Source organism: Colias philodice, chromosome 25 (assembly GCF_061535455.1).
Source record: "Colias philodice isolate Cphi_HAF_F1 chromosome 25, ilColPhil1 Martin Lab GWU primary, whole genome shotgun sequence".
Lineage (NCBI taxonomy): Eukaryota > Metazoa > Arthropoda > Insecta > Lepidoptera > Pieridae > Colias > Colias philodice.
Genome location: NC_143110.1, coordinates 6,456,373 through 6,483,155, shown reverse-complemented (window position 1 = coordinate 6,483,155; position 26,783 = coordinate 6,456,373). Strand labels below are relative to the sequence as shown.

Here is a 26,783-nt window from a genome sequence, read left to right as displayed (position 1 = left end):
CATTTAATGTTGATTATAACTATCTTATTAAACGAAACATCTGATGATCTAAAAATAAAACACTCGATTACGCACAGTAACCGTTTGCCGAATAGAATAAAAATCACTCCTCATTGCATTCATTGAAAATACTGAGTTCGTCAGGAATAGCTGCAATTTTCCAGAATTTTGTATATGAAGAATTGTACATTTTTTAATAGTTTTGAAAAAAATTTAAAGAATAGAAAAGATCGATCACTGAGTCGGGATTCGAACCCACGTCTTTTGTCTAGCCAGACTAAATTATATAAACAAGCTTGCTGGAATTTTACAAAATAATGAAAAATTATTTTTTTGCTTTGTACATTCTATTGTATAGAAATGATTCGAGATAAAAGTATGGGCGGAAATATTCCAGAATGCTGAAAAATTGCACATTCTGTTCTGTACAAATTTTGATGTGAGCTTTGCCCGTTCGCTTCATTGTATGTTTTCGAAACTAAATGGAATATTTTTGAACCTGAGTTTGATGAATTTGTCTTCTTAGTCGAGTGCAAAAGTGATAAATTGTGATAAATTCATTATCCATTGCACATTAGTTTTATATAGGTAATTGATAATTCGTTTCTAATTGTGAATACAATATACTGTAGAACGAACGAGCCTTCTCTGGTATTTGCACGGCAATTTAACCGTCATCAAAATTCCGCCCAAAAACGGCCAAATGCCGTCAGTTATCGTAAACTGAACTGAATCTCAATATTTTATATATTTTGTACATTAACATTCCTTTAGTGCTTTAGATAATTAACAAAAGTCTGAAATATGTAAGATTTATTATGTATGTACTTAAATCGATTTAGATAATTTTATCACATGTAATATTTATTGTAGAATGCCTCTAATGTACAGCTTTTGTGTTCTCAAATGTATAAATATTACTGTATAGTGTATATTATAAGGTAGAGGAAGAAAATAAAAAGTCATTTCAATGTTTTATTCGTTTTATTCTATACTCCAATTGTAAAAGGGAACCAGTCACTCTATCACTCCGTGTCACTACTCAGCTACTTTCTCAGCCATTTACACCAAATATAAAGTAACGTCAACCAAAATAAGGTTAAATTCACAAATACACATTTAATGTTGATTATAACTATCTTATTATTACGTTGGGGCGCGCCCGGAGGCTCGGCGATAAATTGAACAAAAAATTTAATACCATTTAAAGATTTATTGGCCCGTTACTAGATACAATGTATTACTCCCAAAATTTACCTAATGCTATTAGTTGAAACATTTTTCTTTGAACAACATTAGGAAAATTATGTGAGAACGTTTATATTGAATATAGAAACAGGTCATAAACGGGCAATGCATTCCGCAAACAGACTAAAAATTCAGACATAAAAATATGTCTATTATTGGAGGCATTACAGCGTCGAGGAGCGCTCCAACCTTACCCTACGTAACCCACGGACATAGCGACAGTTCGGCCACAAGTTGCAATACAAAACGAAACATCAAATGCCAAAGCACCTAAGTGTAACGGCTGATCTAAAAATAAAACACTCGATTACGCACAGTAATCGTTTGCCGAATAGAATAAAAATCACTCCTCTTTGCATTCATTGAAAATACTGAGTTCGTCAGGAATTCGCGTGATACACAATTCTAGCGACATAAACGTCGTGATTCGCGGAATACGGTGCCATTTTTATTCTACATCGTAGACATGCATATAATTATTACACTGTAATGAAAAATAGTGTTCAATATCATACAAAGAGATAAGCTCTTTTGCAACATTGAATCTAATTCTAACACATACTTATGTCGTATTGCACGGACAACAGTCAAAGTGAAAACGATAAATGTAAAAACAAATGTATATTCAACTCGAGACGAGTTAAAAGTCGGATACGGAGAACGGTTGACGCAAACAAGCGGAATTAAATAAAAATATAGTCAATTTGGGATGTTATCTATCCAAAAATCTGCACTCACGTGTAATATTTACACACCTTAAAGTACACTTAACCGATACTTAAACGAATAGTATCTCACGGTATTAAGATTGCGTAGAAGTATAGCCTAGCTTAAAAAAATAATCTTACAATCCACACCATTAAAAATCAATTAACAACGTTCTAAAATTAATTTATACACGTGACCCTTCAGCCGGCGAGACCGATGCGTTTGGAAACGTTAAAATTATTATTTGAAGCATATTTGACACAAATCGATATCGAAATCTATATAATATACATATGTATATTTTTTTGTTGAATACATTTTATAAATTGATTTTCTAACAAATAGTTGCCACTAAATATAGTGCAGATCTCGCCGGCCACAGAGCCCGTAAGCACAGGCGATGGCGAACGATGTCGGTACAATTTCACACCTGTGCGCCTTCCGAATATTTTGTACAATATCGATAGGAAAATAATCATCACTTGATTGAAAACACTTATGATACTAGTTCCACTATTCGATTGAATGTTTCGTTTAAAAAAATGATCAATTACTTGGCCACTTAACTATAAAATTTATATGTAAAAATCGTCAACTGTTGCTTCTTAGTTGATACAATAATGAAATAAAAATATATGTGAAAACAGCAAAACTAGTGAACACAGTGCGTTCAAACTTTTACATGTAGATAATCAAGAAATAACGAGACAATGTAAAAAATATTATGTACTTATTCAAAGAGATAGCTCATGGAAACAGACTGGTCCCGACTCTGATAAACTTTAAGCCATTTATTTAGCATTTAAATATTTTATTGACGAGATGGAAACCCCAGAGTTGTGCGAGCTCTGTTCGTAATAATAGATACATATGTATGTATGTAAATTTTATACTATAAATAATAGCACATTAAAAAAAACTATGCACTACAGAGACAACGCTCGCACATCTCACGAAGTTGCAATAATGTGTAATTGTTAAGGCCCGATTTTTGTTGAATGATACACAATTTTATTTGCGGTCTTTTCGCGTTTGAAATCAATGCACAGTCCAATATAAATAAAAAACCTTCCCATTTAAAATTTTATCTCGACAAGTCCGCCGTCTCATAAAAAAATAAAATCGATCGATTATTTTATTAAAATCAGGCCTAAATATTATTATTTACACTTCCCCTGCGTTCGGGACACGAGCTATCGTCCAACAAAACATAGAAATAGCACAAACAAAATATCCTTAAAACATTTATTTTCTTGATAATTGAGCTCCCACTGCTTGTGATTTTTGGAACTGAGACTTTTACATTTTATATTTTACCAACAAATTTCTTACAAAAAATAGTTTTTGTAAATTTATTTTCAAATTAATTAATGATACATAATCCAACGTTATTCAACATTAAACAGAAACGAAAACTAGTACATATTTTGTTAACAGATTAACAAAATAAACGGTCTGTGTAACTTATACACTGTAAATCAATACTTTGATCTTGTAATAGTTAAAATCTATTTAAAAGTGCAATTTTGTAGTTAGGTACCAAGTCCAAGGTCCCAGGTCCCAGGTCCAAAGTCCCAGGTCCAAAGTCCAAAGTCCCAGGTCCAAAGTCCCAAGTCCCAGGTCCAAAGTCCCAGGTCCCAGGTCCAAAGTCCCAAGTCCCAGGTCCAAAGTCCCAAGTCCCAGGTCCAAAGTCCCAAGTCCCAGGTCCAAAGTCCCAAGTTCCAGGTCACACAAGCAGCGGGGTCCCACACTTAGGCGTACATCTACCCTTACTCCTTAGCCTACGCGCCGCGCCTACAGCGTCGCGCGTTACACGTATGTATGTATGTATGTATGTATGTATTGTATAATTACTCTAATTGTAGCTTACTTGACTATGCGTTGCGGCCGAGTCGCTCACGATGATATGAGCTGTGGATTTTAATAAAGAATAAAGTTAAAATTGATAATTTTATACATTTTTCGACGTAACTTTTAAAAAAAATGGACACTATTTCTTCAAAATCGGTCAATAGTATACTTGCAATCTTATTTGCAATATGAGTTTACACGGGCAAATAATGATTAAATATTATTTTTACTCATTAACATTTCTTATTTATAACAAAAAAAAAACATAATATGTATATAGAATTCACAAAACCAACAAAATTATAAACACATGCAAATCAACTAAAAATAAAGCAAAAAAACAATCTACCTTAATAAAAAGCGGGCGTAAATCCATTCCATTTGTATCGCGGATATTTAAAAAAATTATATTCTTGTAATATATTATTATTGTAATAATATGTCCTTTATAAAACTATAGTAATAGTTAACTCTACGTAGACTACACTCCGCTTACGCCTAACATCTTAAATACACTGCAACAAAAAGAGAATAATAAATTAATATGAAATAAAGCATCAAAAAAATATAATGATAATTAAAAAAGATAAAAAATCGAAAACATTCATTCTGAAAGAAAAAGTGATGATAAGACCTAAAATTTTCTTGTTACGTCCGTGTTTGGCAAATACTGCATGTTACCATAGATATGAATAGTAAAAAGTTAAGTATTTGTTTTGTTAGTTTATGGAACACACGCTTGATGAAGTTCTTCTTGTGCTCGAAAGTATATAAAATTACTAACTTTTAGTATGACTTTTTTTCTTATTATTTGCATACTGACCGACTTAACGGCCACCATTACAGTCTCTATGTTGATAATGATTAATATAAAGATTGGTAACTATTGGTAACTTTTGTGACTTTTTTTCCTATTTTTCGTTTAAACATAATAATTAAATTCGTTTTTAACGTGATAACGTTTTTAAAATCGTTTTAGTCGGGTGACATGTTCAGAAACTTGTGTCACACCAAAACCTCACGAGCGCGATCGCCGGTATAACGAGAGAGAGACGGACCGATCTCCCGTCTCATCTCGAGCGCTGCCACCAATAAGACGTTATCACGTAAACATCTCGATCGTAAACCTACTTTACAAACAACCAATTTTTGTTTATATATAATATATACTGACCGACTTAACGGTCGCCTTGATGAAGTCCTTCTTGTGCGCGAGGTCGAAGTCCGGATAGTGGCTGTACACCTGCTTGCACACCGTCTTCATCGTGATCTGCTCCAGATTAGCGCCCTCCAGGATCTGCTTCACGTACTTCTTTATCTCCTCGTCCTGTGCATAAGTGGACAGTATTAAAAAAAAATACATTTATAAAGATATTTTTTCAAATTGCGTTAATTCGTGAAAATTTACAAATTTGATTTTATAGAATACTAGCGGTCCGCCCCGGCTTCGCCCGTGGTACACATTTCGCAATAAAAGGTAGCCTATGTCCTTTCTCGTATATCAAAATATCTCCATACCAAATTTCATGCAAATCGGTTCAGTAGTTTAGGCGTGATTGAGTAACAGACAGAGTTACTTTCGCATTTATAATATTAGTATGGATACTGGATAGGTACGCCTCTTAATCTTGGAAAAACGAATATATCCATATTATTATTATATCTATGATTACAAATTACAATCCATACTTATAATTAACTAGCTGACCCGACAGACGTAGATCCTGTCTTCGCGCAAATTGTCAAAAACCGTGATATTTATAAGGCCTGTATGTTTTCACGTATTATTAATTGTTGGCGCAAATTTCTTGAGTTTTTCCTTGATAAAATCCTAATGTTAAACCTGTATAATTCTGACGACGGCAATGGTGAGGCTAAGGCCCTTCGCTCATGGAGCTACTCAAAAATGACTGAACTAATCAGTAATTACGATTACAAACCTGTTACAAATTGTATCTCGCATACAACGCTACTCAAGTTATATGGTTTCAGTCACTTCTGTTATTTGCTCGTTCATTTTTATCATAAAAAACAAAGAAACTCGGGAAACCAGTAGCGTGGAGACCGACACGACGCGTCGCGCGTGATTTGTTGCTAACGCGTTACTCACCAGTTAGTAACTAGTCGCGTCGTGTGCGAATCTCCATAGAACATGTATGGGCTGTGACGCTCAGGCAACTCGTTAGTAATTTGAGTTTGTGACTAGTTCTTTTTGAGTAGCTCCATGAGCGAAGGGCCTTAGCTGTTCTTAAACTAAATCTTAATATATATAAATGTAGTGTCACAATGTTTGTCCTCAATGGACTCATAAACCACTTAACCGATTATAATAAAATTCGCACACCATGTGCAGTTCGATCCAACTTGAGAGATAGGATAGTTTAAACATGTAGGTACCACGGGCGAAGCCGGGGCAGACCGCTAGTAAAATATATTATATACGTACAGTAGGCGGTCGCTTCCCCTTCTTATCAGCAGGGGTATCGGACTCATCGTTGGACTCTTCATCGCTGGGCTCCTCCTCCTCGCTACCTTCACCGGACTCTTCATCAGAGGAAGCCTTCTTGCTCTTTTTAGCCGGTCGTCCTACTGGCTTGGCACCACGCTTCTTTGCTGTTTTGATGAATAAATAAAAATAAATATAAACAAATAAATAAAAGTTAAAAATTCTTTGTAAATTTTATAATTATAAAAAATTCGATCCCGAGGCGGGATTCGTACCAGCGTCATATTTATAAAGCATTTGAATGCCATAACACCAAAATATCAAATTCTATATTATCAACATTTTCAAACACTTATTATAACACACAGTTTAAAACACAATTTATAAAGAAATATAACGAACCGGGCGGCGAGGCGGGTTTCCGCTTGGCGGGCGTGGCCTTCTGCGACTTGGCGACTGCGCCCTTGCGGCCCTTCGCTACTGCACCCGGTCTGCCGCGCTTCGCCTTTGGCTCCTACACGAAATTTAAATAAATTAGTTATTTACTTATTTATATTCAAATAGCATAGTTCTCTTTAATTGTGTAAATAAAGCAGTTTTTCTTTTTTTATTCCACTTTTCAGCATTCATTCAGTAGTGCCTGTTAATGTTTTTTTTTTATTCTATAGCATGTTATAAATACATAAAAAAACAGTTAAGTTACATAATACAAATAGTGAAAATGTACCTTAACGCAACAATTTACATTAGAAACAAAATTATTTTTTCCCTGATTAATTTAGGATGATCCAATGACTATTCAATTACAGAAATGTATTGGGGTCTATAAAACGAAGCAAAATTATTTTTTCCCTGTTTCATTTATGATTATTATCCAACGATTGTTCAATTAAAGAAATGTATTGAGGTCTAGAAAACATTTGTATTTCATAGTAAAATCTTTTACTCTTTTAAGGGCCGAATTTTCAATGCTTGGATAAAACTTATCCGTCCAATAAAGTATTACACGTTAATATTAAAATGTCACGTAAACTGTCAAATAGGGGCAATTAGAATACGTTTTTAAAATGGTAGTTTTATACATTATTCGACGAATAAGTTTTATCCAATCATTGAAAAATCGGCCCTAAAAATATAGAAAATGGTCTGTTTATTTTTTCAATCTACATAAATAATAATAAAACTACATACATCAGACTCCTCCCCCTCGCTGCCCGACTCCCCGGCTCCATCGCTTTCGCTCTCCGACTTGTCACTTTCTTCATCGCTTTCAGATTTTGCCTTGCGACCGCGACCTCTGCTTGCAGCCTATAGAATAATATTATATTAGTTTAGGGATGGAACTTTAAATTGTAACTGTTAAATAATTAATTCAAACACCATGTTTTAGCTTTACTTAGCTTTATTAGAGAAAACAGTTTACACTTTTACATAATTAACATTGCTAACCGGCATCTGCCATCTTGCCAACTCGAATACAATACAATGTTGCCAATATAAATGTACACATATTCCAACAGTAACATTTAAAGGCGAAAATGATTTTTATGGTCTATATGTATTTCCAAGAATAAATATTACGTTCACGAAAACGTTCATCAATTAAATTTCAATCACGCCACAATACGAATTTGGCGTGTGTGAATTCTTTCACTGTAATGACAACTTATTGTGAGCTATTTTTTCGCTCAATTTGTGTTTTCTGTCTTTAAGCTTGTTTTTTACTTGACAGATGGAAAATTTTTCGTATACGTTGATTAAGGCCCATTTGTATTCCAGCATAAAGATTTAATATTTTATGGATAATTTGGTAATATTTTATGGATAAGTAGTTTAAGACCTATTTGTGTCGATTTGAAGAATGAAACAACGAATTAAATTTTTAGTTAGGTCTATTCCCGATCGAAGCAAGTGAATTTTAGAAAATTTTTGAACGCAGTTCTATTTTTATTTAAAAATAAAGGAATGTGTCCTTTCAGCAAAATTTGCTATCTCCAGTATTTCAAGTACTCTCCCACCAGGGCCCAGCTAAAAATTTCCACACTGTATAAAAACTAAATACATTCTATAGTCATACGACACCCCGGATACTCCATACAAAATTATCGTTTTGACAGTCACACTTTAGAGAGTGCAAATGTGTGTGTTAACGCTTTATGGTTGGCACATTTGTGACTAGCGTAAAAAAATCGCGTTTTTCTGATAAAATACATCCGTAAACAGCACAATATCTAACCATTTTCTACGAAAAACGATGATCACAAATCCAAAATAATAAATTACTTGAAATTTGATTTATGTTGTCAATCTTCGTTGCGTATCGTCCTTGCAGAAAAGTGCGCACCATTTTTAGCGTGATCGTGCGGGGTGAGGTAAGTGTTTAATTTTGGCGGGAGGCGGAGAGTGTCCGTTCTGTAGCGTTTAGCTACTATTATGTATTCTATGGTCATACCTTCCCGCTAGCGCGTCGTCCCCTGGCCTTCTTCCCGCGGCGCCCCGGCTTGCCCCCGGAGCGACGGCGGCCGCTGCTCTTGCGCTTGCGGCCCGCACCTCCCGCACCTTCACCGCCTTCCGGATCGAAGTCAGAGTCCGCCTCTGAGCCGCTCGGGTTGAACGAACCCTGAGAACAAGTGTCGAGTTAAACTAGTACAAATATTATAAACTAGCGGTCAGCCCCGGCTTCGCCCGTGGTACATATTTTGCAATGAAAAGTAGCCTATGTTCTTACTTCTTTCTCAGGGTCTAAAGATTGTATGTGCCAAATTTCATCAAAATCGGTCCAGTAGTTTATGAGCCTATTCATTACAATCAAACAAACAAAGTTTTCCTCTTTATAATATTAGTGTAGACTAGATGCGCTCCGCTGTTTCACCCGCGTGGCTCCGCTCCTGTTGGTCTTAGTGACATATCACACTAGCGGATTGCGAGCGGTTTCAAAGCGGAGCGGGTGCGCAACGAATACGTTGCGGTTGCGCAGCGAATTCGTTGCGGACGCGTGGCAGATGCGCAACGTTTACGTCGCAGTCATGTACACTCATTAACAAAATGGAATCCGTGCTGGTTGTTACTTATAACTTGTGATAGTATAATAATTATGAGATCATTATTTTTTACGAGTTTCATAACATGTTAATGTTTAGGGTATTGTTTTATCTATTAAATCTTGGTCGAAATGCAATCAGATAACTTAATTGCTCATTAAGAAAGTTCATTAGTGAAATAAATGTTAAAGCTCCTTAACTAAAACAGGGCTATCTTATTATTAGATAAATAGCAGTGAATAGAAAATTTTATCAAGCAACCAGCAACTCACTATCACTTTGCTCATAATTAGGTTCACAAAATCTCTTTATAACATACGTTGCTATGGGAGAGATTATACTGGTCAGTCGTTACATACTTTTGGAATGTATGGTACATTCTAAAAGTCCTAGTAATTCAATTTTATAGCACCTTTTTTTAACAACTCCAGTTGTTATTACATCTTTAGTTAACTGTTAAGTAAGTGCATTTCCACAGTACGGTTAAAAAATTGAGTGCTACAGAAACGATGGAAATATTGAATGGAAGTTAGGCAAGGCGGAAGGGCTGGCTTTTGTGCGAGAGTATACAAAATGACGCGTCCGCAACGAATTCGCTGCGCAACCGCGGCGTGTTCGTTGCGCGCCCGCAACGTATTCGTTGCGCACCCGCTCCGCTTTGAAACCGCTCGCAATCCGCTAGTGTGATATGGCACTTAGCGTGATGATATATAGCTTATAGCCTTCCTCGATGAATGGGCTATCTAACACCGAAAGAAATTTTCAAATCGGACCAGTAGTTCTTGAGATAAGCGCTTTCAAACAAACTCTTCAGCTTTATAATATAAGTATAGATTATAAATTTATACAAATAATATAGATCACTAGCTTTGCCGCGCAGGTCGGGTTGAACGAGCTCTGGCAAAATGATCGATTCATTAATTATACATTTTATTCCATGGGTCTATACAATTTCTGAGCTACCTGTAATAAATGTTATTAAAAAAAATAAACTGCTACGGTTGCGCGGTTTCACCTGCGGACGTGGGCAAACCAAGTATGCCTATAGCTCATGTGTTATTTTGATGTACATAAGTTATGTATATAACCTATATTAGGGCGGCCGTACACGGACCGCTTCAAGCAGTTGAGACCGACGACGGCTTAACGTCGACGTCTGGGACACCCTGTATTCGTCCTCACAAATTTTCGCACATGTAAAAGTAACTAAGATAATACCTCCATTTCAATACTTTAGGCTAGTTTTAGAGGCATGCAGACAAACGAAACTTATTAATCTGTAAAAAGTGGTATTGAACCGTAGTAAAGTGGTATCGAACCTTCAGCATATACAATTATATGCATGCATTACTCATTTTTGAGTAAATATTTCACCTTTTACCTTTTATTATCGCCATGATCATTATTTTCTACAATAAAATAATAAAAGTAATAATTTATTGCAAAAAAATAAACAATATTTACTTACATCAGAATCCTCTGAACCCTCATTAGTCGGTTTTGGTCCTTTGACTTTTGTTTCTGGATCTGTTTCATACTCTTCATCTGAATAGCCTGTCAAAAATAATGTAATGGTATGATAAGTAAATAAAACTGTTTTTTTTTCTATCAATGTATCTACACCTTTTTACTTATAATTATAGTATCATCTACTTATAAATAATTGTGAAAAGAGATACATATTATGTTCTTCCTATAAGTTAGTATAATCCAGAATGGATGGAAATTATTCAACTGTTGCTTCACAGTCAAAGATCACTAAGGGCTAATTTTTCAATCGTTGGTTAAAACTTATTCATCGAATAACGTGTAAAACTACCATTTCCAAATGTATCCTTATTGCTTGCAATTGACAGTTTACAGGTGACGTTTTAATATTATCGTGTAATACTTTATTGGACGGATAAGTTTTAACCAGGGATTGAAAAATCGGCCCTTAGTGAGTTTATAAGTGTCTGCGTGAGTTATTAAGCAGCTGAGTGAGTTTATAAGTGAGTTATCTATACAGGGTGTAATCGTTAAGTGTGCACAAGCGATTATTCCGTAACTATTGCAGATATCAAAAAACTTTAAACTGATATCGAAAGTAAGTACTTAGCCTAATGAGTAAAATGGCCATAATAAATTTTTAAAAATAAAACGAGAAATAACCAAAAATGTTACATTAAACGCTCCCATACAATTTATTTCCCATACATTTTGTATTCATAGTAGATTTTCGAAGTGACGTCCTTATTGTGCAATACAATGAGGAGGTCTATTTACAGTTTCTAAATGAACTTCCCTCCAAATTTGCGAAGTAATTAAAGCACAAAACCAAAAAAAACAAAAAAAAAACTAAAATCTTTCATATTAAATGTATAGGTTGATCCAAAAGTAATGATAATTGGGTATTTCCTGTGCACATAAAAATATAAAATAAATGTTTTATGCTTGCTCATGTAATCACTAAGTTATCACAAAAAAATTATATCTACAGGCCACGTTTCCAAGTATTAACATTAATTTTAATGTGAACAGTGCGAGCCAGAATGTTTCCCGACGAAAAGAAGAAACAACGATTCGACATTTAGAGGGTGAATTTCTAAATTTTTAATGAGATCAGGATAATTTTTTGTCACGATTTGTGACGTTACCATGGGCGTTACCTGGGTTCACCATGTTTATGCTGAAACCAAGAAACAATCAATGGCCTGGATGCGAGCTTCCAAAGTGACGGTGAAGATTTTCAAAGTGAAAATTAGTGGGATAGATTAAAGCCGTAGTTTTTTGGGACGCTGAAGAAATGTGGAATATTTTAAGAAGGTAGCCACTACTACACAGGGCTCTTACTACACAGACCAAATTAAAAGATTGCGGGTAGGTTAGTAAGAAAAAGAGACATGGCAAACTTCGGTCTTGAATGTTGGTTCACCAAGACAACGCACCAGATCACAAAGCGTCAGTTGCGATGGCTGCCAATCAAAAATCGGCATTGAAAATGCTTGAACACCCACCCTGTTTGTAAGATCTAGCTCCTAGTTAATTCTATCTCTTACCTCGGCACAAGAAACACCGTCGATACAAGAAATTTTAAGACGACAGCGAAGTGATGGCCGATTTTGAGGGGTTTTTGTAGATGAAGTCAAAGTTTTTTTTTCTAAGTTAAGGAAAAAAAATATCGAAGTATATTATCTAGTTAGAAGACTATCTAGAGAAATACATAATTATTTTAACTGTAATGACCTTGTTTAATATTGATTATCATTACTTTTGGATCAACCCATGTACATGGGATATTCATATCTCATACTAAATGTATGGGAGGGTTTAAAGTTAATTTTTTAGATATTTCTCGTATTATTTTTAAAAATTTATTATTGCCATTTTACTCATTAGGTTAAGTACTTTCGATATCAGTTGAAAGTTTTTTGATATCTGTAATAGTTACGGAATAATCGCCTGTGCACACTTAACGATTACACCCTGTATATGTATATAAAAGTCGTGTTTGTTCCAACACTTATAACTCGAAATATGCTGGACCAATTTTCATGGTTTTGGTATTGTTGGATTTGTCTCCGCCCAGAATAGCAGAATAAATTCTAAAAAAAGACGTGTGGCACTCGGGGACTGCCGCGGTAAAGCTATTGCATAGCGTGCCTTCAAGCCACACCTCCGTGGCCGCCGGAGTGGGGAGCGTGAGGTTTTTTCGTTACGGAATTTCTGGATTCGGTCCCGATAGAAGCTATGCAATAGCTTAAAAACAACGCTAGTGCATACATACCTCGGTTGTGTATCTTAACGGCGGCGGACCGTCTGGGCCTGCCGCCCGGCGTGGCGCTGGCGGCGGGCGGGGCGCGGGCCACGCCGCGCGCGTGCGGCGAGTTCGCTGTGGGGCACTGCAGGAACCCCACTAGCCGCGCGCCCAGTTCGGAGGGACCGCCTGTTGAGATATATTAGTTAGATACAGCCACACCCCGGACACTCCATACAAAATTATCGTTTTGATAGTCACACTGTAGAGACTGCAAATGTGTGTGTTACCGCTTTAGGGTTGGTACATTTGTGACTAGCGTAAAGAAATTCGCGTTTTTCTGATGAAATACATCCGTAAACAGCACAATATCTAACCATTTTCTACGAAAAATGATAATCACAAATCCAAAATAATAAAATTACTTTAAGTCAATTTGATTAATGTTGTCAATCTTCGTTGCGTATCGTCCTTACGGAAAAATGCGGGCCATCTATAGCGTGATCATGCGGGGTGAGGTAAGTGTGTAATTTTGGCGGGAGGCGGAGAATGTCCGTTCTGTAGCGTTTAGCTACTATTATGACGTATTCTGTGATACAGGTGAACACGCACTACCGTAGAGATGTCAAAGTATGCGCTAAGCACGCGTTCTATCTGACGAAGCCTATTGGTAGTACAACACGTCGCGACTCCATAACGTGGCGTCAAGTTAACGCTTTGACACGCGCTAATAGCACGTTCGATTTGACACAGCTATAAATGATGGATAATTGAACGTGCAAATAGACACGTAAGCATAAAATATTTTATGGATTTTTATAACTTTAAATCCGCAATTATATATACTTTGATTATCTTCATCAACACTTTATAACAATTGAAAACTAAGTAACTATAACGCAGAAAACGAAAAATCGGGATTTTTTTTTGTGAAATTTAATGTACTTCTACTATCACTATATTTTCTCCCTTACCTTTCTTATCCAGATCAAGCATCTCGCACATAGTACGCAACTGCTTGGGCTCCATCTTGGTTGTTTCCTCCAACTTCGCCTTGTAGTCACTCGAGCCGATCGCCCACTCGTAGCCCTTGAACTTCTTTATGTTGCGCTTTACGTTGCGGTCGAGGCATAATTGCTGTTTGGGGACATTTATATCATTATTGAGATGTTTTTGGGATGAATAAGAGTATATAAATGATGATTGTATATGTAGAACTTTTTATACAAAGACAAGCAACTGCTTGTAGATATATATATCTGTAGTCTAACTAATAAGTCTCATTTTTAATTACCTATTTAAATTTTCAACTTAAAATACAATTTAAATAAAATAAAATTCCATAGTTTTTAGAGAATTCTCATTTCAATTTTTTCATGCCCACGTAACTTTCATCATTACTTAATTATTAGACAACACTATTAATTGCAAAGTCCAAAATTACCGAAACAACACCAATATCCAATAACCAATACAACTATAAACTTTTTTTACACATTATGCTAGCTATTCTATCAGATGGATTTATAACAATATCATTATTCTCTATCACTTGATGCGCAATATGTATCCCCTAAAAGTATATAGTCAAATACCTTAAGGTATTTAGGGTGCATTTGATATAAACAACAATATAAACATTTGATATGAACATTAATATACACTACTATCTCACCCCATACAAATATTGGTGCAATATCTTCTGGTCCTGCGTCTTGAAGCGAGATAGCGACACCTCAACGTTGCTAATGTGACCGAGCGGTATTCCCTTGCCGGCCGGCAATGGTACTGGCGGTTCTGTTGGCTGGATATTGTATTACAAATGAATTACACTTTGTTATATAGAACATACAAAAAATACTTTTGTAATATGTTTGTATGATTTTTTTTAAACTTACTAAAAAAAAATATTCCCTGATACATTACAAATTCAAATTTCAACAGATTACATTCTTTTTAATTCATACAATAACAAACATTAATGGCAAACAATCTAACAATATTTAAATCAATTTACATAACTAGGTTCACAAATTTATTAATTTTACACATTTAGAAATTAAAGGTCAGCAATTTTTGAATGACTGTCAAGACGTATAACATCTTAGTCTCCCCTTGACCACGCTCGCTGCAAAGTATGCGACACGTCGGGAAAATAACATCATGAATAAATCGCGTTTTAAATCGGTTAAAATATTTAATTTCTAGGTACACAAATATTACCTCCTTCTTGGGCTTCGGTTTGGGCGCCTCCTCTTCCTCCTCCTCCTCCTCTTCTTCCTCCTCCCCCTCCTCCTCGCCCTCCTCATCCTCATCGCCCTCATCCTCGCCGTCCTTCGGCTTCTTTGCCACCTTCTTTACTCTGTACACATGTGTGATATTAGATATTGGTAATCGTATAATATTCAATCAATATTCATGTAAACTAGTATGCCTATCATATACTATCCATATAATAATAACCCAACCTTAAAATAATAATATCAATAAAAAATCTTAGTGTGTGTGTGTGCGCGTAATAAAGTTACAACTTAGTTTCTTTCAAGTTTAATTTCACCTTATAATTGAACCAAGAAGCGTTCCGCAAATTGTCAACTATATCATCGTAAACTTTAAAAATTTCCCATTAACCCATTGAGCCCCAAGCGGCCCGATCGGTCCCAGACGCAATAGATTTTTTATTGTGTCTGTGGTTCCGGGGCCTAAGTTACTACCTTAATTATCTTTTTAGCAAACATCTACTGGCACTAACAAAAACATTTTTCAAATCCATCTAGCCAAATCTGCGAGATGCCATGAACAATAGAAATAGGCTCATGTCTATATATAATATAGTTATAAAGAAATCTTACTTGGCTTTAGGTTTCTTCTCGTCATCCTCCTCACCCTCATCCCCTTCCTCCTCCTCTTCCTCATCCATTTCTTCATCCTCTTCATCTTCCTCTTCTGTGTCCTTTATTTGGAACAAAAATACATTATGTTCAATATTGCCAATACAGCACATTATATTTTTATTGAACAAATCTTTAAGTCTATTATGATGTGTAAAAACACACATTTATAACACATAATATTGATACTATGACACAATTAAAAAAAAAATAGATTTCTAAACAAGATGTTGACGAAATATGTTTATTAATTCTAGACCTTGCGCCAGTAGCAAATTACTTGGTAGACAAAAAAAACTTTGAATACAGAATGTTGAATGTTGTATCGACTATTATATATGTATTTTATAACATAATTTATATGATGTTTTTTTCACACTATATTTGACGGCAAATACAAACATAATTTCAGTATAAATAAGACAAAATTAAAGATACATGCGCATTTTAACATACCTCTTTTTTAGGTTTCTTCTTGGCCGCTGGCTTTTTAGCTGCCTTATCGTTTTCCTTCACGTCTTCTTTGTCATTTTCCTCATCATGAGTTTCGCCATTTTCCTCCTTTTAAATTAAATTAACTTAAAATTACTTCTCTTTAATCAATAATTTTATTCATGTTTTATAGATACAATTCTACAAAATATTTACAAAAATTCCGGTTTTGATTTGAAATATTTCTTGGCGTGTGATTGCAATAGCGCCCGATTAACCTGATTTATTGTCAGGCTTGATATTTAAATGTTGTCTTAACATGTGGCATAAGCAAACCAAAATTAATAATTTTTTCCTAAACTTAAAAAGCTAAAATAAGACAAATACTTTTCACAGATCCGAGAAAATTAAGTCCCATTCATAAATTACTTCACATTTACCTACATCCGTAAAAATCGTTCAGTTAATTTAAATAAATTACCATAGCAATAAAACCATATTTATATAATGTGCATGAATTGTTTGCTCATTATCATTTACAATAACATATTAGTTAATACGATTATTATGAAACATAATCGGCGTATTTGTGAAATCAAATTATTATTTTGCTGTCATCAAAATTGTGTTGAACTTTATCTGACATGGCGAATTAATTGCTTGCATAATTTTGTTGTGTTCAAAGTGTTTATTTGTGTTATTATGTTAATTGTTTCAATCGACATTAAATTTCAAAACAAGGTTTAAGCGCTACAATTTAACAGGGTGATTGATGTTTTTATCAAACAAATAAATATTTGTGACGATCAAAATATAATAAATGCGTAAGTTCGGATGCTTTTTACTCAATTCGCGCGTAACCTCAAACCAATTTTGATGAACTGATATGCAGTAACTATTGTAGGTTACCTACTAGATTCTAGTCTATTTTATTCTAGTAACTAGAATAAAATACAAACTATAGAAACACTAGATTTCCGCCCGAGGATTCGCCCGCGTTTTCAAAGGAAAACCCGCATAGTTCCCGTTCCCGTGGGATTTCCGGGATAAAACCTATCCTATGTGTTAATCGAAGTTACCCTCTATATGTGTGCTAAATTTCATTGTAATCACACAAGTTTTTACGTGAAAGAGTAACAAACATCCATACATCCATACATCCATACAAACTTTCACCTTTATAATAGTATTAAGATCAGCGTGTTCACATGATCTTATCTTCGGATGCGGGTCAACCCGGGAACATCAGCTTTCTACCCTTATTATTTTTAGTTATAAAGTCACAAATACGTTTATAATGCTTTGATATCAGTGAAAGAAGCAAACCTTTTTCAAATCTGCATCCGGTTTGGAGTCCTTTTCATCTTTAGAGTCTTCACCGCCTACATCATCCTCTTTTCCATTTGCTGTTGTTGATTTTGCGTCACCTATTATACAAAGAAATTAGCATATAAATAACAATCAAAAGAACTTTTATTTTATTATTAAATCAAAATTTTGACTCAAAATGGTCAATAATTTAAAAAGATTAGGGAATTTTTTTCTGGATTTATTAATTCATATTCATCATTCAAATAGGGATACATGAATAATAATTTATTAAAAATTACTTTTTAATCAAAACACATGCGATTCAGTGATACCAACACCAAACACAAAAGTGACACAATAAAGCAAAAACAATTTGATAGTTAGGTACAATAGTTTTAGATGGAGAATCCAACGGGTGTTGGAAAAAATGCAGTCAATATAAAAACAGATAAGAAGAAATCAGGAAAATGCTAAGTACTTCATCGGTCTTATCACTTTATATAATATTTTTCATTAAATAAATGAAACTTATCCCTAACTTTTTGTAACAAGAACTTTCAGAACCTACTATTTATTATTTACATCTACTTTTTCAATTCCAATTAAATTAATTGTTTACGTGTAACAGGTATCATTAAATGTTAATATCGTATTAACTTCGAAAATGATAAGAGCATGACTTATACAGAATAGGTCAAATTGTAAATTGAAAACATACAGTTTATACTTTTAAAAGAAGCAACCAATTTGGATATACGTATTATGCCTTTATGTTTTGTTGTCGAAAATATATTTGAATGACGCAAATATTATATGAACATGGAAAATGGAAAAAAACATGAAATCAATTAAAACGCAAGCATGAAAACTTGATTAGATATAAGCTTACACCATTCAATTTCCTATTCTTAAAAATTTTATTAAGACTAATTATTATCCTAAAAGCTGTTATATCCTAGGGATCTAAAATCAATCTTTTCTATTGACCAAATTTACTAGACTGCCACTCTAAAAATTGTAATCACGCTAATATCAGAGGCCCGAAGCTAAACATACGCGGATCAGCGTGGCCGTGGCTATGTAATGTGTATTTATAAAAAGTTGTAAACGCACAAGCCGGATAGCTCACGATAAACTGGTTATGTGACGTCGTACCCATTGTAACTTAGATCACGAATGTAGTAAATTTAATTTACGACAAATTGGGCTTAGATTGGGTAGTACTGTAAGCCGTGGTATGGTACTAGGTATATCGTTACGAATTACATGATTGAATTGTGACTTAACTACTCGAGTCTCGATTTAAAATTACTCAATTATTGTACTGCTTTGATATAAACACGTGATTTTCTGAATGCAAAGTCGGTTTAACACACTGGTTTAAGGATTAAAAATATCCACAAAACTAAGTTTTAGGTTGATATATAGGTCGTCGCGTCGCGTCGCAAAGAAACATAACCTACGTTGGCAATCTTATTAGGAGAATATTTTTAAAATTGAAGATTATTGTTTTTTTAGTAAATTATATAAGAATTAAGAGCGCAGTGCCAGTTAAAAAGATCGTAATAAATATATTTTGATGAATGTTCCCCTGGCAACCTCAAAAGGTGGAAATCCCTAATTATAGACGTTGTAAGAGAATCAATATTTGCCAAATTTTGATGGCTCCAATGGCAAGTTATATTCCATGAATTCCTCAGATACATATTACATATATTATTTTCCTTGGTACACAAATGTATAAGTACTGTGGCCCGCAGTTTTACCCGCATTGCTCCGCTCCTATTGATCTTAGCGTGATGATTTATAGCCTATAGCCTCAATAAATGAGTTATCAAACACTGAAATAATATTTCAAAATCTACCAGCAGTGCCCGAGATTATCGCGTTCAGGCAAAGGTACAAACTCTACAGATTTATTATATTAGTACATATTCTGAATATAAATTTCGCAAGTGACCTGTCACAGCGGTAAAAACATCGCGCGTCCGAATCCAAAAGATTGTTTGGTTTACCAACTGCATCATGAAACCGTGTTAAAGGTTATTAACCTTTATTAAAACAGCTATGACACGAGTAATCATCATTATGATTATGGATTATAAAATTAAACGTTTTGTTTGATAGTGCCGCTACAATACCGTTATCCTTTCTTCTTATGTGAGTCTACTTGAATTAGGTTTTCTTCACATATTATTCTACTTGTATTATGTTCCTTGTATTACTTTTAGAAAAACAATTGGAGGGACACATTCAGAGTCTACATTATAGAAGTTGATTATTTGGTTGGCGTTATAAATCTTCAAGATGAATTAAAGCATTACAATTTATCATATTGAAAATCTACATAAGATCATTCTCAATGAGGAGAAAGTTACGACTGAATCGACAAAAGACCTTTTGGCAACACAAACATCGTTTTAATTTAAATAATTTGCACTGGCCAAGTCAATGAAACGCATTTACTTTACGTGGACTTGTCCACGTATATTCGTACAAAGTGGAGAAAGATTAACAACGCATAGCAGAATTGAATTTCATGAATGCGAGCGAAAAGCGATCACTTCATTCATACTGATTTTGGTTCAAAGATGAACGGCCCGGTAACTACGAAAATATAATAAAAAATCATCTAAAATTTTGCTTTGTTTTGTACATCTACTATCAATTAAAATGCATTATAGTGTTCACACAATATGTTGATGTTGATAAGTATTTTGTATCTTTAGTTAGTACGGGTCCTATTCAGGTACCTGCCGCAGATTGTAAGCGTTTCCTCCACGCATTACGATAATATGTACTTCTTTCATTCATATTTGTCAAATATAGGTTTTATCGCGGTTCATTGTTTGAACACATATGATAAATCTTAGTAGCTACATAATTTTGAGTTTCTTCTTATAGAATTCGTAAATAATAGAAGAAATAATAAAATACAATTACGACAATAATACCTTGTTAATTGGTGAAATATTTCTTTCGAAAGAGCGAGGTAAGAATACATAAGGTTTTCCTTAGCAACATCCGATTTCTAATATACCTAAAGGTAAAAGGGTCCAGGCGTTCATTTTGTACCGCTTAATATTATAGGAGTATTTTCAGATGAAAATTATTCATATAGAGCTTTTAGTTATAGGACTTCTGTGTGTGTAAAAATTAGTGTCTTCAGACATTTATAAGTTAGAAATTAATATACATATATGGATAGTTTTTGTTCAACATAATATTTTTTCTCTGGCATTAATAAATAGTTAAGTAAATGTAGACGGTAGAACTGGGATATCTCATATCTTCCGTAGTGCCTTTATTATTAAAATCACTGCAAATTTCAGTGAGATGAAAATTTAATGTCGCTATAAACATAACACAAGGACTTGCATTAGGAATTAGGTTACGTTTTATATTGATCTTTAATATTACATATAAGTTATCACAAAAAAACGTATGGCATTATCTTGTCTAGGAAGTGAAAAAATCAGTGTAGTTTCATGGCTTGGAGTGGACGAACTGAAGCAAGCCATATTATTAGGAGAGCTTTGTCGATTTCCGTTAGAAACAACGCATAAAATATTCACAGTAATGAAGAATAGGCAATTAGCAATGAGTAATCCATTACATAAAAGGAATATATAAAAACTCTGTTACTAAGCTGAACAATAATTTGGCTAGTTAGGACTTAGGATTAAATACGTCTTTTGAGCTTTCATTCGTATTTTGTTCAAGAATAGCTATATTATAATACCCGTGTGACAAATTAGAGCATTAACCTCCGTGTATGCCAACACTCAATGCTCGGCAATTTACCTTCTTTACGGGAAACGGGAAAAGGGGAGATAAAAGTATTTTACCTGCGTTTTAAGAATTTCAAATGAACTTACTGTTTACATGTAGATAGACTCTGTATTCTAGAGAATATAAGTCTTGACAAAATAGGAAATACACGCGAGCTGTAATAGTAGGGGAGGCCAAGAGGGGGATTTTGGGATTTTCTCGAGCGCGTCAGATTACTATAAGGGACGGTACCTTAGCTATTCATTAGTACCTCTAGTCAATATGAGCAGTTATGGTTGGTGGGTGCGCTCAGGGGCCCCGCTGGAAAATTTGAATAATCCATAATTCCCTAAGGTTGAGCTCGAATCGTCAGATTAGCGAAATGGGGACTTCTTATATTGTAATTAACCCCCCCATATATTAATCTGACGCGCTCGAATAATATTACTTTAATTTTTTACCCTTTCTTCATAGCGATTAAATCGCCACTTAAATCGTCAGATTAACGTATACTTTTTTTCAGTGACGTCCTGGAGCATGCAAAATATCAATATCTAACGCGCTTGAGTATTTCCAAGCCAATTTTTTTCTTTTTTTAAATTAAAAAAAATCAAAAAACCCTTCCCCACCGCTAAAAGTGAAAACATTATAGGACCTTTCTTTTCTCGCTATGGTCTAATCTACCAATTCTAATAGGTTCCCGTGACGCTCGAGTAAATCCACATTTAGCATCCTGGGCTCCCCTACTATAATGTGGTATGGTGGAACTAATAAAGTACAATAATTTTGTTTTCGAGTAGAAAAGGGAGCGTTCAAGTATTACGTAACGCAATTTTTGTAGATTTTTGACACCCCCTCCCCCCCTTGTAACGCACCATAACGTTTTTCTATACTCCCCCCCCCCCCCCACTCTCTAAACGTTACGTAACACTCAAGTGACCATTTTTACCCTAAAGTCGCAAAATGGGTATAGTTTTAATTGCCCTTACAGTAATAATACTAAATAAAACAAGAGGTTTTTAATCCGCAACACCTGCGTATTTTGTTTATAATCATCATCACTAACAAATACTGACAACGAGAACAACAATAAATGATGTTTAATAAAATCAAGGGATTCCCCGTAAAACGTAAATGAAAAAGGGTTTCCAATTTCGGAGTTTTAATTCCCTAATTTTTTATTAAAAAAAAAACAATGTTACGTAACGTGTTGTAAGAAAGACCCCCTCCGCCCCTGTAACGCATCGTAACGTTTTACGAGACCCCCCCTCCCCCCAAATTGCGTTACGTATTACTTGAACGCTCCCAAAGCTGGAAATGCAAGTCCTAAAATTATTTGACTTCAAAATATCGCGAAGTTAATACTTTACAGTATTGAGTGATAAATGAAAGTTACACGTATACCTACGTGTACCATTCAATTTTTTTTAGTCATACATTATTTTTATAAAATAAATAAAATAAAAACAATGCCTTGCATTCTGATAAAGGACTCAACCTAAAAAATATTATCTACCACTCGCAAATTGAAACAGTTCACTAATCGAAAAGATACCATTTTCCCTACGTTCACAAAAAAGCAAATACATAGTGCCAAATTTATCAGTACTTATAATAATAAAAATACGAGTAATGAGCGAGTCGCGAAGATCGCTGATAACGTGGCCACAACAATAACTTTGACTGATAACACTCAGATATCGTGTAGACACTTGATATTCTGTTGATTTAATTAAATTTACGGGGGCAGATGTATTATCTGGTTGCTTTTGATAATGGACGCTTTCATATTTATTGAGAATTTGGGAAGTCAATTTTAAACTGTATTATTTTAATTCATTGATTAGTTTATTGTATGTTAACAGAGCAACGGTCAAATTTTAGTTTTTTCAGTTTCAATGAACTTTACATGAACGCTTCTATTTTATGATTACTCCTACAAGTGATTGCTATTTTATATAAGAAAAATGCCTACTCTATGTTCAATACAGTTTGATTAAAAAAAATGGAAGACGAATAAGGATACAATTGATTTCCGTTTCGATGTACCAAATAAAATTAATTAAGCATTATATAATATTTATACAATACATGCAATTGTATAATAATACTGTTAGTCACAAAAATATGAAGTGCAGTAATCATGCTGTGTACGAGATGACTATATATATAATTGGAATAATCAATAAAGATAAAAAAAAAACTAAGGAGCAAAATAGTATGTATTCAAAATATGTAAGAAACAGCAAAAAAAGCTTTCTTGAAAAATAATTTTATTATTAAATAGAAAGTATCTGATTGAATCACTCCGTGCAGCAAGAATAAGAGATATATATATTTTTTTAACAAAAATACGTCGATTAACATTGAAGATTATTTTGAAACTTACCTTTTTGGATGATGAAAGTATTTAAATCAGTCGAATCCCATACACATTTACCCACACAAAACACAATCACAAAATGACAAGAGTGAAACACAATGTTTGAGTTCAATTACTTTAAATCGTTATATTTTTTAATATTCAACATGTTTTCATATTTTCGTATTCATTTTTATATCTTTTATATTTAATAAAATTCTTTAATTCATGAACATTTAAACAAAAGTTGAAAGCTCGAAAAAAAAAACGAGTTCAAAATTTTTTTTTAATAAATTATAATGATTCAAAGCAATTATCTCCAGCTGCCCACAGGTTAGTCGCGATGTAGATGAACACATATCACGTCTGAAATAAAAACATTCTGGTTCTGACCTTCTGGCGGGTCTTTGCTGTCTGGTTGATCTACAGTCGCGTTACCTTGCCCGTCCGCCGACTCACCCTTGGAATCCTGCGACGATTCGTCTTCAGTCGTCTGACCGTCTCCCGCGCCAGACTTTTTGTCTTCATCCTGTGTAAATGGTCTGCAGTTTAATAGGGTGTTTAGGATGTAGGGAGTTAAGTAAATTAAATATGTAATTCGCTTGTTGATTGCACTTTTATTATTATGTTGTGATTGTAATATTATGGTTATATTTTTTAGAAATGCAAGTCGTGAGATTCATAATTTTTATGGTAATAAATTAATTTGTGATGTTCTTAGTTTTATTGTAAGACAGATTAGTAATAAATAATGCTAACAATAATGTAATTAAGGGTTTTCTTTTGTATGTATATAATGTAAATCATGCATTTTTAAATTTTTTGCATCAAACTAATTTACAATAAATCCCCAAGAATCCGATATGAATTGACTTTTATACACATTTTTTTTCTAATGAACAAATAAAAAGTGAGAACTTATTTTACATTCACACAAATATTTCTTATCTTTTACCATAATACATTTTTACAAAAAAAGTACAGTCTCTTAAAAATCAATTAAGTTTGAAAGTGAAAGTTTAAATTACATAACAATGTCAAGGTCTTGTCCTAAATCTTTATTTTGGGAGTATCAGGTTTCAAGATTCTACCAGTTTAGTTTTTTTTTACTGTACTTACGGTACTAAGCTATGTTTTGCTATATTTAAATTTTCTAAAGACTTAAATATAATATGTTACATGTTATATATACAATTTAGCGTTTTGATCACTTTTCTAACTGTTTGGACATTTTTGTTAATTTTGTTATGAATATTGTAAAATTTGCATTAGTCACGCTTTATGTATCTTGGGCATTTATTAAAATTTTCATAAATATGTTTATTAAGATAAAATCAATGCTGCAATGCAATTTTATAAAACAATTACAGCATAAGTTGAGTAGTCATGTGAATAGGTTCTTTGAGCATAAGTTTTTTCTGTAGCAACTTTATTACAACCATATAAGTTCTTATGCAAAAATTAAAAACAAATAATGTAACCGTTTCTTTGAGGTTCATCATCGGAGAAATATAATAAAACCAATATTCAAGACTATTTCCTACATTACTTTTTTTCTATGTTATACAGGATGTTGTTTTCTATTCCAACCACCTGACATAACTTTTTATTTTTATAGTGATAAAGTTAAACACAAATTAGTTAATGTTTTTCAATGATTATTTTATGCAAATATATTTCATCATTCAAGGTGATGTATTAGGAAAAATTTTGGCAATGCCAATAATGTTTTATTAGTAGAATAGAAAATAGTCAAAATTATACATTCACAATACTATTTCGAAATTCATATCTGTGCAGAAATATCCAGTTAGTAAGGCAGTACAAGTCTAGTAAAATCCATTGGTTATATTCGCGCCATTCAACTTTCAGCCTTATGTCAAACACAATAAGACTGATAGTTCAAGATTGTACAAATCTATACTACCGTGTTCTCTATGTAGAATACATATATACAGCTGTGTACATAGCAACTATATGCATAATCGAAATAAATATCTAAATGTAAAGGTCAATTTTCACAAATTCATCAATAGTTACCATAATATTGCTAAATGCGCAGCAATATCGCTTCAATAGATGAGACGCAAAATTACGACTAGAAAAAGTATAGGGATCGAATGCAAAGGGCTCGCAGAACTGTCCTACTTTTTATTTACATTGGTCGGCGCGTATGGAACGAAAATAAGAAGGCGCGAACTCGCGCGCCAGTGTAATAACAACGTATCACGATGCCTTTGAATAGAAATTTCGCAAGAAATAAAATATCAAGGTCATGCGGATTTCCTATCAATGTCATATATATCGTGCACATTTAACAAAGACCCTGCAGCCAAATGCAAAGGGGCGGGGGTAGTAAAATAAGCGAAATACTGAAAATTATCCCATTAGAATCAGTTTCGATAACTGATTAATACTGCATTTGCAGTTTTTAATCGACATTATTGACTAAATTCACAACCCTCCGTGGCGCAGTTCCCGCGTTTCGCGGGAAGCAAACGTTCTGTCAGCCATGTTGAGACGCAGGCAAACATTTGTGATATAACACGGAAATAACATCACTTCACAGCTTGAATCGTCCTCAGTACATTCACACAAATATAAAGAAAATTATAACAATATCAAATTACACAACTATACCTGATTATCACTGATTTTTGCTTTATCGGTATCACCCGACATTTTTCCTACGAAGAAATTGAAAGCGAATTCCAAGCGTCTTCAAACACCGGACAATACAAATGCACGCACCCACAACATAGAAAAAAGTTTGCGTTCTGTTTCACAAGAATAATGCACATGCAGTTTTATGTCTTGGAAGTTTTATTCTCATAAATGCAAAGTATTAGGGTAAAATTTCAATATAAAATGTATTTTGTTGTTATTAATGTTATACTTTATCTTGAAAATAAAATATAATAGTATAAAATATGTTTTGACGGTAAATTTCTGACCAATAATTTAATTTTTTTAAATCTTTCTCGTG

At 33.9% G+C, this 26,783-nt stretch overlaps 1 protein-coding gene across 2 annotated transcripts; it reads right to left on the bottom strand.

The window, feature by feature from the left end:
* Positions 1-965: 965 nt before the first annotated feature.
* Positions 966-26,570, bottom strand: Dek (protein). Of its 2 annotated transcripts, none has more exons than XM_089710965.1 (17): positions 26,438-26,570; positions 24,191-24,326; positions 17,680-17,780; positions 16,378-16,482; positions 15,883-15,983; positions 15,254-15,392; positions 14,706-14,834; positions 14,005-14,167; positions 13,061-13,219; positions 10,763-10,848; positions 8,706-8,873; positions 7,445-7,561; positions 6,656-6,767; positions 6,254-6,420; positions 4,982-5,134; positions 4,157-4,322; positions 966-3,867 (listed from the first exon to the last, which is right to left on the bottom strand). In XM_089710965.1, exons 1-16 carry the CDS (start codon positions 26,477-26,479, stop codon positions 4,314-4,316), a joined length of 1,887 nt encoding a protein of 628 aa, XP_089567091.1. In that variant the 5' UTR covers positions 26,480-26,570; the 3' UTR covers positions 966-3,867; positions 4,157-4,313. The 2 variants fall into 2 exon arrangements, with proteins under 2 accessions (XP_089567091.1, XP_089567092.1); XM_089710966.1 differs by having other exon boundaries at positions 24,257-24,326.
* Positions 26,571-26,783: the final 213 nt, after the last annotated feature.